This window comes from Mastigoproctus giganteus, chromosome 6 (assembly GCF_048544385.1).
Source record: "Mastigoproctus giganteus isolate SK-2022 chromosome 6, ASM4854438v1, whole genome shotgun sequence".
NCBI lineage: Eukaryota > Metazoa > Arthropoda > Arachnida > Uropygi > Thelyphonidae > Mastigoproctus > Mastigoproctus giganteus.
In genome coordinates this window covers 122812141-122825493 of record NC_143580.1, presented here as the reverse complement: position 1 = coordinate 122825493, position 13353 = coordinate 122812141, and the positions used below count along the sequence as shown (strand labels likewise).

Genomic DNA, 13353 nt, shown 5'->3' with positions numbered 1-13353 from the left:
AGACCAACTAACTCAGCCACTTTGTGAAAAAGACCCATAAAACTTCCTCTCATCATCGACGGGATTCGAACTCAGGTCTTTTCAATCCGGGGGAACACGGAGGTACCAACTGTGCTAACCACGAGGGCCCTTACAATGCACCATGCCTCTCTGTTTATTGAGAGTATGCAGAACTGTCTCTACTGTTGCTCTCCAGGTTTTGGCCAGGGCTTATTTATTTCACTGGACTTATTTCTTGGTCATCGAGGCTTGATCTACAGGATTAAGAGACGGATACCGACTAATATTATGGGTATTGAAATTAACAGAGATTTGGATGTTAAGCGCGAAAAGAAGAAATGCATGAACGAATTAGTAAACTTATTGCAAACTAGATGGGAATTTCAGATTAGTTTAGCTCCAAGCATTTGCCAAAGGAGTTTTTGACTGCAAGCAGAGTTACAAAGCAGTTTAATTCAGAGGTCACATTTTTAATAAATAACAAATATATAATATCGTCGTAGATACACCACAGTTAACCCATAAGTTTGAACTACGTATATAGTGTAAAGGGCATCGTTTTAATTGTATCTCATATTGTGGGTGCCTTCACAATGAGATAGCTAGTATTGCACTACTTCAAATAAATAACGCTTCTCTAGTAGAGAAGACTACTGTCATTTATTTTATGGGTTAACTATGGTGTATCTACACCGATATTATATAGTTAATTGCCAAAACCCATAAAGAATTATGCCTTGTGCATTTCGTTTTCTAATAAATAACAAAGTAAGAGGGTGGTTTACACCTAGTTTGCATGACTCATGTCAGTTATTTTTAATAACTGGACATGGGTCATTTAATGCCAAATTGTTTGCCTTAAGATATTACTTGACACGGATTTGTGTTTCTGCAGAGCAAAAAAAAAAAAATTATATTAGAGTCACCAGGCTAAGTACTTTCAACTACCCATGTATATTGTGGCTGTAATTTGAGTCTGTTTTCTGGTCAAATTGCCTGCTTTGCTGAATTCCAGCTTTTCCCAGGGAAACCTTGCTATCCACGCCTGAGACCGAGTAACTCAGCCACGGAGTGAAAAAATCCCATAAAAGTTCATCGCGTCATCGACGGAATTCGAACCCGGGCCTTTTCCACCTGGTGTGGGGTATTTGTGGAGCAAGAGTTTGTTTGTTTTATTTGGTTTTTAGGAGCATTAGCAACTAAGGCCATATTGCTCCGGGAAATGCGGTGGTCATTCCCTGACCTTTCCGCATCCTCCGTATTTGGTGGTGACGGGCTCGAACCCCGGTCTAATCAAGAAGCGTGCGCTACGCACTGCTGCTCCTTCCCACCTGGCTACAGAGGCGCCGTGGAGCAAGAGAAACTTGAGTCCACTTACTGTATGAAAGTAGCATTTGGTAACGAATGGGCCTGGAGTATTGGGGTCCATAGTTCACAAATACATATATAGTTATAGTTATTACCCAGTTTATTAACAAAAACAAATTATAATAAAATATAATAAGATAAAAACCAGTAGCTTTTGGGACGCGTGTCCCTTTGTCAACTGACAAGTTAATACAAATTTTGAATACAATACAACGAGCAAAGTGGCACGTTAATCATGCGTCATTGTTGTTGCACGGACGTGTGCTGCTTCTACGCCACTGATCATCCAGCAATAAAACGGTAGTTTCCAGGATGGGATGTAGACGCATGCCTTTCTGGCGATTTAATGCCTTAGGATTGTTTATTATGTTGAGTGACTCTAGCCATGGGCGGTGGCGAAAGTGTCGTGAGTGGTCCACTATCTCAAAGTCGCATTTGGGGTCAAGATCGTGGTTGGTGGCCCAAAAATGTTCTGCGACCGGGGACTGGTCAGTTTCGGCAAGCCGGATTGCTCTGTCGTGTTCCGTGAGGCGATCTTGGAGACGTCTTGATGTCTCCCCTATGTAACAACTGTTACAGTCTCTGCAGGTGATACGATACACCACATTGCTGCGTAAGACAGGTGTGACAGGGGTTTTCACGTTGGAGACAAGTGACCGTAGGTTCCTGCAGGGTAATTGCACACATTTGATGTTGTAGCTTCTAAGGACCTTCGAGATGCGTCCTGACACTCCTGGATAATACGGAATGTAAGCGGACGATATACCGACCTGCTTCGGAGGTCTTGGGTTGGATGTGAGTTCTTCTGCCTGTAACAGGCATCTGCTTAGTACATGGGGTGGATAACCGCATTTGTTTAGGTCCGTCTTCACACGGGAGATCTCGTTACGCCTAATTGTGTCGGTGCTGGAATGGCTCCAAGCCCTGGAGAATAGGGTGCGGGCAGTGCTATTGAGATGGCTTGGTGCGTGGCCGGACCCGTAGTTGGTGAATTGACCGCACCACATGGGTTTGAGGTATACTGAGGTCTCTAGATGTGGGCCACCAACCACGATCTTGACCCCAAACGCGACTTTGAGATAGTGGACCACTCACGACACTTTCGCCACCGCCTATGGCTAGAGTCACTCAACATAATAAACAATCCTAAGGCATTAAATCGCCAGAAAGGCATGCTTCTACATCCCATCCTGGAAACTACCGTTTTATTGCTGGATGATCAGTGGCGTAGAAGCAGCACACGTCCGTGCAACAACAATGACGCATGATTAACGTGCCACTTTGCTCTTTGTATTGTATTCAAAATTTGTATTAACTTGTCAGTTGACAAAGGGACACGCGTCCCGAAAGCTACTGGTTTTTATCTTATTATATTTTATTATAATTTGTTTTTGTTAATAAACTGGGTAATAACTATAACTATATATGTATTTGTGAAAGTAGCATCTATGACAGTGTTAGGACGATAATTGAAAAGATATTAGTGTCAGTTTCGCCAGGACAGGAAATGAGTTTTTTGTCTGAAAAAGGATTTTTTGCAAACTTCAGGAATTTGTCAAAGGCGTTTTTGGGATAAGGAAGAACCAAATTGAGACATCAGTATTTTGGTGTAGTTATAATCAGTCAGTCAGTCAGTCAGTATTTTGGTGTAGTTATAATCGTTCCTCTTAAGGGACCTCGTGATGGAGCTGACGGATTTTTTTTCCCCCCTGGACTCTTTTTCTGGATTCTTTTTCCCCAGTGGTTTTTTTTTATTATTATTTTTTTTATACTTTTTTTAATATACAGTAGAAGTCAGTTACCCGGAACGTCAGTTAATCAGAATAATTTCAAAGGCTGATCTTTATTATTTTTTTTTTATTAACGGTAGTACAGTAAGCTCTGGTTACAGTGATCACGTTTGCAAATAATTTCAGACTAGTTTAGCTCCAGATTCGGTAAGAATAACATTGGCCCGAAATTGTGCGATTTATTATTTTTCTCAATTTATTACGGTAAAATGTGAACGAAAAGAAAACGCATAGTTTTAAAATTGCAACAAAAAAAACGGAAATTATTAATAGAATTACAAAAGATGAAAATTTAAGAAATCTCTGGAGAGATTTCTTAAATTTTCTTTCCTTTGGGGATTTCAACATTTACGACATCAAAGAAAAACTCCAATGCTATAACAGAATTTGTCAATTATGGATAGTGAAGGAGGATATAAAAGGGAAAAGACGATGTCGAAATCTGAAAATGCCGCTTTAGAGAGTGCACTCACTTTAATTTTTTATTTTTTTTTTTTTCTTCAGAGCGAAGTTTAGGTGAACCAGTCTTTGGCTCAATGTTGTGTGAAAAAGCATTGGATTTTAATCGAAAATTGTGTATTCTGTCACTAAATTGCATGTGTTCTCTAGTCGTTTGCCTGTTTTGCTGGACGAAAAACCGCAGTTTCTGGGGAACAAAACTTTGCTATCTACGCCTGACACCTGTGCTTAAGGCAAGTGCAGGTTGGCACAGGTGTCAGGCGTAGATAGCAATATATATATATATATATATATATATATATATATATATATTATGCGTTGACTAATGATAAAGTCGTTATAAAACAGAATTGGCATTTTCTTCTAAAGAAAGACGAAAATTTCCATAAAAATGAAGAGACAGATCTTCAGCATAGCCAGTGACTTATAATTTGGAAAAGTTTTTGATAACCATTGGTTAAGAATAAGATTCCAAAACAAGGAACCAAGAATGATCCTTGTGGACATTCACGTTGAACATTCCGAGACATTGCACGAACATTAGATACATCCTTAACAGATCTATCAAAAAAATAGTTCATAATAAGATTATATGATTATATGAAGGACAATTGAGAGGTATAAGATGTTCGAAGGCACCTTCCCGTCAAAGGGAGTCAAAAACGGCTTCGAAGTTGATTAATATGGCCAAAAAGGAATTTCGAGGATTTGTACTCCCTTTTTTTTTTTTTTTTTTTTTTTATTGTTGCCTAAGTTTTCAAAACCAATGCACTACATATTTCAAATTCTAGCTCATTTTCAATTGTGGAACAAATTTTCATTCTTATTTATTTTTTATAGTGATAGGATTAATTTTTTTGTAATCAACCTCTCTCAACAATTACCTGAATTACAACTTCATTTTTAGGTACCATTCCGAATATCACCAGAAATGCGATTGTTAATACTGCTGAACTAGTCTGTTACGACTGTATCAAAGAATCAATTTTGGCACGTAATCTCATGTCAGATAACATTCCGTGTCATTTTGTATCGGCCTTCGCGGCTGGATTCTGTGCAACCGTTGTAGCTTCTCCTGTGGATGTCGTAAAGACAAGATTCATGAACTCCGGGGATGGAAAATACAATGGTGCTCTAGACTGTGCTTTTCAAATGTACAAAGAAGGAGGACTGATAGCGTTTTATAAAGGGTGAGTTCATTCAGTAATTAAATGAAATTATGCTCGTTCTATATATAGCATTTTTCTTTTCCTGAAAAAATTAATTTTTTAGATCATAAAATTTACATTATAATATACACTGGTGTTAAAAAAAAGTGCATCACCCCTTAAAATTGTAATTCTCGTCCGAAATATGGCAATATTTCTTACAGATTGCATCAGATAAGGTTGACATGTGTAGGTGATGACATAATATTGCATCAGACGTAGCCCAGTGGTCAGGAGCGAGAGTGCATAGCATGCGTTCCTTGAGTGGACCGGGGTTCAAACCCGTGACTACTAAATACGATAAATATTTGTATTAACGATTTATTGTAAACTCTACTGACTTGGTTGTCGTGCTGGAGAATAAACAGAAAATTTATTTACTTTCAGCTGTATAAGCACACTCTGCCAGAGTTGCAGTCATTCCTTGCCTGTGTCAGGATGGCGAGTTACGTGCAGTTGACGCCACAAAGAAAGAGTGCTTTTGTTATTTTACGTGAGGAAGGATGTTCTCCCCGTTATATTGCTTATAGAGTCTCTTGTAATCAGTTGACAGTGAGTAAATTTCCTTCCAAACTTATGAATGCTGTTACTTTCAGCTGAATAAGCACGCTCTGCCAGAGTTGCAGTCATTCCTTGCTTGTGTCAGGATGGCGAGTTACGTGCAGTTGATGCCACGAAGAAAGAGTGCTTTTGTTGTTTTAAGTGAGGATGTTCTTCCCGTTATATTGCTCATAGAGTGCCTTGTAATCAGTCGAGAGTGAGTAAATTTCTTTCCGAACTTATGAATACTGGTTCTGCTGAGAGGAAAAAAGGAACCGGACGCAAACGAGTCTCTGCGCCAAAACAGGACTGCGTTTTGAAGTGCTTATGCCTTAAAAACCGTAAAGCTTCTTTGTCTGAGCTGAAAAGAGAATGGGAAGAATATACAGGAGTAGTAACAAGTGCAGTAATAGTCAGAAGATGGACTTGTAAGGGCTCTTCAAAAATGAACTTGTAGCCCGTCGTCCTAAGAAGCAGCCCCCCCTTACACAAAAAATGAAAATGGCCCGATTAATTTGGTGTAAGGAGCATGTCAAATGGACCCCTGAGCAGTGGAAGTCAGTTATTTTCTTGGATGAGAAGAAATTCAACCTGCATGGCTCTGATGGGAGACAAACGATTCACCGTAGTACGTGGTGACGAATATCATCCAGACTGTATGGTGTCTACAGTGAAATTCCCTACCAGCCAAATGATATGGGGGTGCATTTCGTATCGTGGAGTGAGTAGGTCAACTGCAGTTTATAAAAGGTTCCGTAAATGCCAATGGATGCCTGGCTATATTGGAAGGCAAATTGCTGCCAACCATTAGAGACCATTTCAACTTGCCATGTAACTGCATCTTTCAGGACGACTCTGCTTCTTGTCTTCGGGTGAAAAGTGTAATTAGACACTTAAGTAGTTACTTTAGCTTCATTTCTACATTAGAGGTTCGACAGTAATGTGTTTACATTTGTTACAGGTGAAAAAATTGTTAGAAGAACGGTCCATTACAACTGTTAGCTGGCCAGGAAACAGCCTGGACCTGAATCCTACAGAGTTGGCATCATGTGGAATCTGCAGTTGCCAGAAAGAAACCAAAGACCCTTCGTGAACTTCAGAAAACCATAATTCGTGTTTGGAACCACGAACTATTAGTTGATTATCTTCAGAAATTGATCTTGTCAATGCCTTGATGGTGTGCTGCTGTCATCAGGGCCAGAGGCGGTTCAACTAAATATTAGTTTGCACCTGGTGAACTTTTCATATTGTTTTCCATGTAAAATGATAAACTGAAGCAAATTGAGGACTTCTGATAACAAGGCGCATTCGTAGCCAGGTGGGAAGAAGCAGGAGTACGTACCACATGCTTCTTGATTAGACCGGGGTTCGAGCCCGTCACCACCAAATACGGAGGATGCGGAAAGGTCAGGGAATGACCACCACGCGTATCCTCGAGCAATATGGCCTTAGTTGCTAATGCTCCAAATAACAACAATAACAAATCGGATAACATTTCAGCCAAAATTGTCGTGTTTACCAAAACTGTTGTATAAAGGTTGCAAATGCTTATTTTGAGAGCGCCTGTCAAATATTACTTAGCTTTGCCTTAACTATTAATAAATATCTTTTGTTTATATTTCTATTTGTGATGCTAGTCATTAATGTAAGATACCATCGCGAAAAGGGTTAGAAATGTGAAATTCCTAGGTGATGCACTTTCTTTGAACACCAGTGTAATATTTATCATGTTATGTGAAACATTTTTGTTAATATGATCACTGTAATAAGAGAATGTGACAAAGCAAAATAGGGAAACAAAAGGAAATATTTATTTTTTACCGCTTAAATACAAACAGTATACAATCAGTTCACAAAAACCACATTACTGAAATAATTAGTTTAATAATATAAAAATATCAGATTAAAATTCACAAAAAACTATAAAAATTTTAATGAAAAGTTTAAGTATTGTAATAATCTTATTCATCTTTGTTTTTTCTTTGCATATGTGTGAATAACATCATGTATTAATTTTTCTGACAACTCGTTCGGGCCATCTATGCTTATCTTCATGCAATATTAAAATAAAAATTACTATTTTTTGTCCCGGCGGAGGGAAGAAATTTGTTCCATCAGATGTGAACGTCAACTCCAGTCACCCCCCCGATTCAATACTGTGTGATAGCTAAAGAATTTTTCCTTGGAATTTTATTAGATTAAGTGGTTTTTAGGTGAAAGTTTTTAGGTGAAAAAAATCAAAAATGATATTCTTTCCGGGATAAGCAAAATAAGAAACAAAAGGAAATATTTATTTTAAAAGGAAATATCTATACAATCAGTTCCCAAAAATGACATCACTTACAATAATCACAGTTTAATGATATCAAAATCACAGATTAAAATTTGCAAAAAATCATACAAATTATAATCAAACGTTCAAGTATTATAATAATCTTAATATACTTAAATAATCTTAATAACGATACTTAAATAATCTTAAGTATTATAATAATAAGAAGAAAATGGGATATTTTTCCCTATTACCATCAGGATAGAACCCTAGAAGCGACCCCTTCCAAATACCCCTATTAAGTAACGGGTATTACATCAGGCATCCATGTAACTATTCACTGAATGCTATAAAGATATAACTACATTATTAATGGCCCTCTGTAAATTGGAGAGGACTTTTTATTTTATTGTTTTTTTTTTTTTTTGTTTTTTTTTGCTATCTAGACACTTAAGTCTTGACATGAACCTATGGAAAATGCATAAAAACATTGGAACTTACATTTACTTTCGTGTTCGTAATGGATTTATAAATCCAAGTCAATACGAATTCAAATCCTTACAAAATATGTTGTTCTCTTTTTCAGGTTCATGCCATCCTTCCTTCGCCTTGGTTCTTGGAACATATGTATGTTCGTCACATATGAGCAACTTAAGAGACTAGTTCTGTATCTGAACCGCACTGATGTACTCTTGCATCCCAGGTCTCTTAATCACTCTTCTTCTGCACCAACATAGCTGATTTGCCTCTGAACAGAAAAGAATGCCAGAACGCAACAATAATAATTTCACTTTCAGATTAACTATTTGCAATTAAGCAGCATTTTTATTATTATTAACGAATAATGTTCTGCAACAAATAAAAGCATATATTTATGCCTGTATTTAGTGATTAGAGCAATATATCTTATTCAAGCTTATTGCTTGTAATTTTCGCAAAATATGTTTTTAATCATTATTTTAGTGCTATATAATGTTGATACAAACATTGCAATCTCTATGAAATTTGTTAAAGACTATCTGTCTAAATTTATTTTTTTGCAAGTAACTGTGGGGTGGATGTTTTCTTTCTTTTATTACTGTATTATTTTTTTTTCATTATGTATATTTTTGTAACCATAGCACCTTGGCCCACAAGCTAGCTGACTACTTATATATATGCTTATCAGAAGATTTTAGGTATTTACATAGATTTAAATAAATTTGTTTCTTGGGCAAAATGGATGTGTAAATTATGAGCAATTTAGAGTAGGACACAAAATAACTAACAAAATATTTAATAAGACGACATAAGCAATCACTACAAATCATTAATTCCTTCATTTCAAATTTTTATTAGGTAATTCACTCTGCTCATCACCAATGAAAACTCTTAATTAAATACTGCAGCTTGTTCAGTTAATCATAAAATCAGTCAGTCCTTTCTCTATCCAGTTCCTTACAGCTAATTAGAAAACTCTATAGGTGTATTAACATTACAATCAGTAAGTTGTTTCACATACTATTTAAAACCAAACTTACTACATGAAATTTCTTTATATAAAGTTTCTAGCTATGCACCCAACTTCAATTAACATTTTCTCTATGCTTACTAGGGAACTACACTATCCTATTTAATTTTCTTATTTTTCTTTTCTTAAGTTATTGGTTTTTCTTATCATTCAAGTGTGGCACTCATTAGTTGAAGAAATTGCCAACCACTGTCATACACACCTTTCTCTGTTTTTCTTTTAGCAGCACCATTAGTTCCTGTAGGGGGGGGGGGGAGAATTGTTCCTAGCTGAACCTTTCCTTATCACGGTAAAGGCTCTTGTTACTGAAATGTCCCTCTTAGAATTCTTGCCTTGCTCTCTATAAGCATTTTAGGGGTGATCTACAGAGGATTGATCTACAGACTAAAATGTAATATTCCCTCAGAACTCTTTGGAATCACAATAAAATTTAGACTTGAATGTCAAACATGAATGTAAAAGAATTTGGAATGAGCTAATAACTCTTTGGCAATCTAGATGGGACATTTCATCCTTGGCTGTGTTACGAGAAAATTCTTCCCTGAAGCCTACATATTAATGAACAAGAAGATGAATGTCTGGTTCAGTATGGATATGTTTGCATACTTGCTGACTGGTCACAGTCAGATGAACATGATGAACATGAAATTATATAAATTTAAAATAAAATAAATAAATTTTCTGTTTATACTCCAGCACGACAACCAAAGTCAGTAGAGGTTACAATAAATTGTCAATACAAATATTTATTGTATTTAGTAGTCAAGAGCTTGAACCCTGGTCCACTCAAGGAACGTGTGCTATGCACTCTCGCTCCTGACCACTGAGCTACGTCAGGCTTAGGTTGTCAACAACAGAGCTATGTCAGTACGGAGAGATTGAAGACTGGCAATATGTACTGTATTCGTGCTGAAACTATACGGATTCTAGAGCCAGGCTTAGGGAAGCAGTGCCTAATCTTTCCACTGGTCAAGAGTCAGTGTTGGTGCAGGGTGCTGATAATTACCGAGCGCTGCAGTCTTATGCAAAAGAAGCTTTTATGAGAAGACTTGTACCAACTCAGATGACAGCAGTTATTCACGCCTCTGACTGGAACCCACTTGGCATTCAATTTGATATTTACAACAAACTGTTTGGATGTGTCCTCACCAGTTTATAGAACAATAAATTTTAATGTATGTTTGCTGTAGATAAGTAAATCTCAACTTTTTTTAAATACGTGACGTATTAAAAAAGAGGGAGAGAGAATCTCTCTTTTTTTTTTTTTTTCAATACGCTGCGGGAACCTTTCTCTCTTTCTCCTTTTTTTTTTTTAACACGCCGCGGGAACCTCTCCCCCTTTTTTCCCCCTCTGGAGTGGGCCCCTCAGAGGAATCTGGCCCATCTTTTGGCAACATCAGGTGGGTCAGAGTCTCGAATTGAGATAGTACGAGCTCTTTTGGGACTAGCCCACCTTCCCGTGATGTGGACGAATACACAGAATCATCTCTCCAGGTGAGTGATGCTTCTGAATAGCCAAGTGGCCAGAACACACATACACACACACACAAACCAACATTATTCACATATCTTGCCCTTTTGCAGTGGTTCTGTTCTTCACAAAGATACGAGGTACATATATGTACCTCGTATCTCTGTGAAGAGCATATATATACATCACAGAGATACATATGTATATATATATATATATATTTTTTTTTTTCTTTTTTATAAATTTAAATATTAACGAAATTAGTTTGAAATGTATTTGTGTCTGTAAATTGAGTATATTCTCTGGTCGATTTGCCTGTTTTTACTGGACGAAAAAATCCCGATAAAAAACCTAAGACCAACTAATTCAGCCATGGAGTGAAAAAAGTCCACTAAAATTACTCGCGTTATCGAAGGGGCCTTTTCCACCCATTGTGGGGGAACGATACCACCGTGATACATGCACAGATTCCTATCTGTGCGTGTAGGAAAGAAGAACACTATTAGATCTCAACTTTTTAACTAAATTAACGAAAAATGCTATCCAATGAACTAAACTTCTGGAAAAAGTAAATTTTTACTGCCGCTTCGACAGGAAAGAAATCTTGTTCTTTTCAAACTGAGCTTTGCACGTATACGTACCAACCATTTGTATCATCACTAGTTTAATAGGATAAGGGGAGTCTTTAACTGTACAGACTTTAACATTTTTCTTGCTGTAGAAGCACTTACTGAGCAAGTCAAAAACAAGCTTCATGAAGCCTACACACAGTCAGGTGAGGAAGCACCTGACACACAATCAGATGCTTCCTCAGGAATCAGAATTAATAGAAATATTTATGCGTATTATTGTGAGGTTATCTGGGATAATCATTTTTATTTACCTATTTGTGTGTTTTTATTTTACTCGCTATATTTATTAATTACTCAAAAATAAACTGTAAAAGTAACATCTTACCTGAGTTATACATTTGATATGAAAGAGCTTGTAAATGCATTATCACATGTTGGATAAGTAAAAATGTAATGCACACGCTTAACTTATGATTTTATGTATAATTATTTGAATTTTATAATTTTAGTTTTTCAATAGAAATCAAATGTATAACGAAAAGCTATTTTAACTAAATTTAAAGTGATTTTAACTAAATTTCGTTATACACAGTGGCGGCTCGTGACACTGATGTTTTGGGGTGTGCGTCTCTTAAAGTTACGTTAAATTGCCTTGGTTATAAGACATGTAGACATACACAGTAATAATAATAAGCAAGTTAAAAATACTACAAAACATTAACTAGACATTTACCATTAACAGACTTGAACTTTTATTTAAAAACAAAATCCATTCTTCGGTTTATATTTGTTGAAAATAGATTAATAACTTTTTTATAGCGAAAGCTTAAAAAGCGGTACTCACCTTGAAATTAATCTGCGATGGTTTACTTAGGAAGCGTGGTTAATGTTTAAGTTGAATTGTTGAATTGAAAATTAAAAGGGAGGGAAGTAGATAAAAGTTGACTGAGTTAAATAGGCGCAAGGAAATAGAAGTGTACACATCCAATCCTTGGTTGTCATCGAAATAAAGAGAAGAAGGAATGATTAAAAACTATGTAAGTGAATCCGATGAAGCCAATAGTCTTTACGAGGACTTTCGTTAGTTAGAGAACGTCTTCAGTTGGCAATGTGTGGGGAGAGAACGCGCGTGATATTTTAAGAATAAAAAATTATACTCTCGTGATGCCTTTTTTGACATGTGGGAACTTTAATCTCGAGAGGTTCCAAATTGGGGAAAGATTGAAGGGGAGTTTAGAATTTAGAATTTTGAGGTTAGAGTGGTGCTTGTACCATTCAATAACTAGGGCTTCATATTGGAGTATTCTGTAACTGGATTTTAGTTTAATGATTGAAATGGCAGAGTCGATGAGCGGGTTGTGGTTGTGAGTCTGGGCATGAGTTGTAAGTTCTGTGACAGATTGGTTGGACATGAGACTATGAAAATGGTAGTATGCACGGGTATTGGATGTTTTTGATGAGCCAAATTTAGTAGTGGTACTTCCGATATAACATGTGTTGCAGTTTGGTTGACAATTGATGAGGTATATAATATTATTAAGGTCGTTTGTAGGATATTTGTATGAGTCTTTATAGGTGCTGAAGAAGGATCCTAATTTGTTGTAGGTGGAAAAAACAAGGGAGATATCAGTGTTGTTAAATAGGCGTCGGAACTGTCCTGCTAGTTCATTGTGGTAAGGGAGGACTATGCGGATGTTTGTTTTATTTTTGTCTTTGGTTGGGGTGTTAGATTTAATTTTATTTTTAGCGTTAAGGATTGTATTTAAAATAAGTTGGTGGGGGTAACCTCTGGATATAAATTTGTCGGTGATATACTGTATTTCATTGTGAAGGTCAGTGGGTAAGGAACTGTACTTTAGTGCATTGTGAATTTGGTTATATAAAACTGCCTTTTTAGTGTTTAGAGGGTGATGAGAAGCAAAATGTAAGTATTTACCGGTGTTTGTATTTTTCCTGAAAATTTTCGTATTTAATTTTGTGCCTGTTATATAGATAGTAAGATTAAGGAAATTAATCTGATTATTTTGTCCAATTTCAAGGGTGAATTTAAGTCTATCGTGTACAGAGTTAAGTTTTATGAAGAGGTTATCAATAATGGATCTGTTGCCTATTACAAGAATGTCGTCGGCATAGCGCATGTATAGTTTTAGTTCAGGGGGAAAG

General features: G+C 36.6%; 1 protein-coding gene across 1 annotated transcript in view; it reads left to right on the top strand.

Moving 5' to 3' along the window:
• Positions 1–8487, top strand: part of LOC150084552 (dicarboxylate carrier UCP2-like) — a 196877-nt gene extending 188390 nt beyond the window's left edge. Inside the window, exons 6-7 of the mRNA XM_090376485.1 lie at positions 4525–4807; positions 8224–8487. Of these exons, the coding sequence (XP_090232611.1) occupies positions 4525–4807; positions 8224–8374 (434 nt within the window). The 3' untranslated portion in view covers positions 8375–8487. The remainder of the gene's footprint in view (positions 1–4524; positions 4808–8223) is intronic.
• Positions 8488–13353: the final 4866 nt, after the last annotated feature.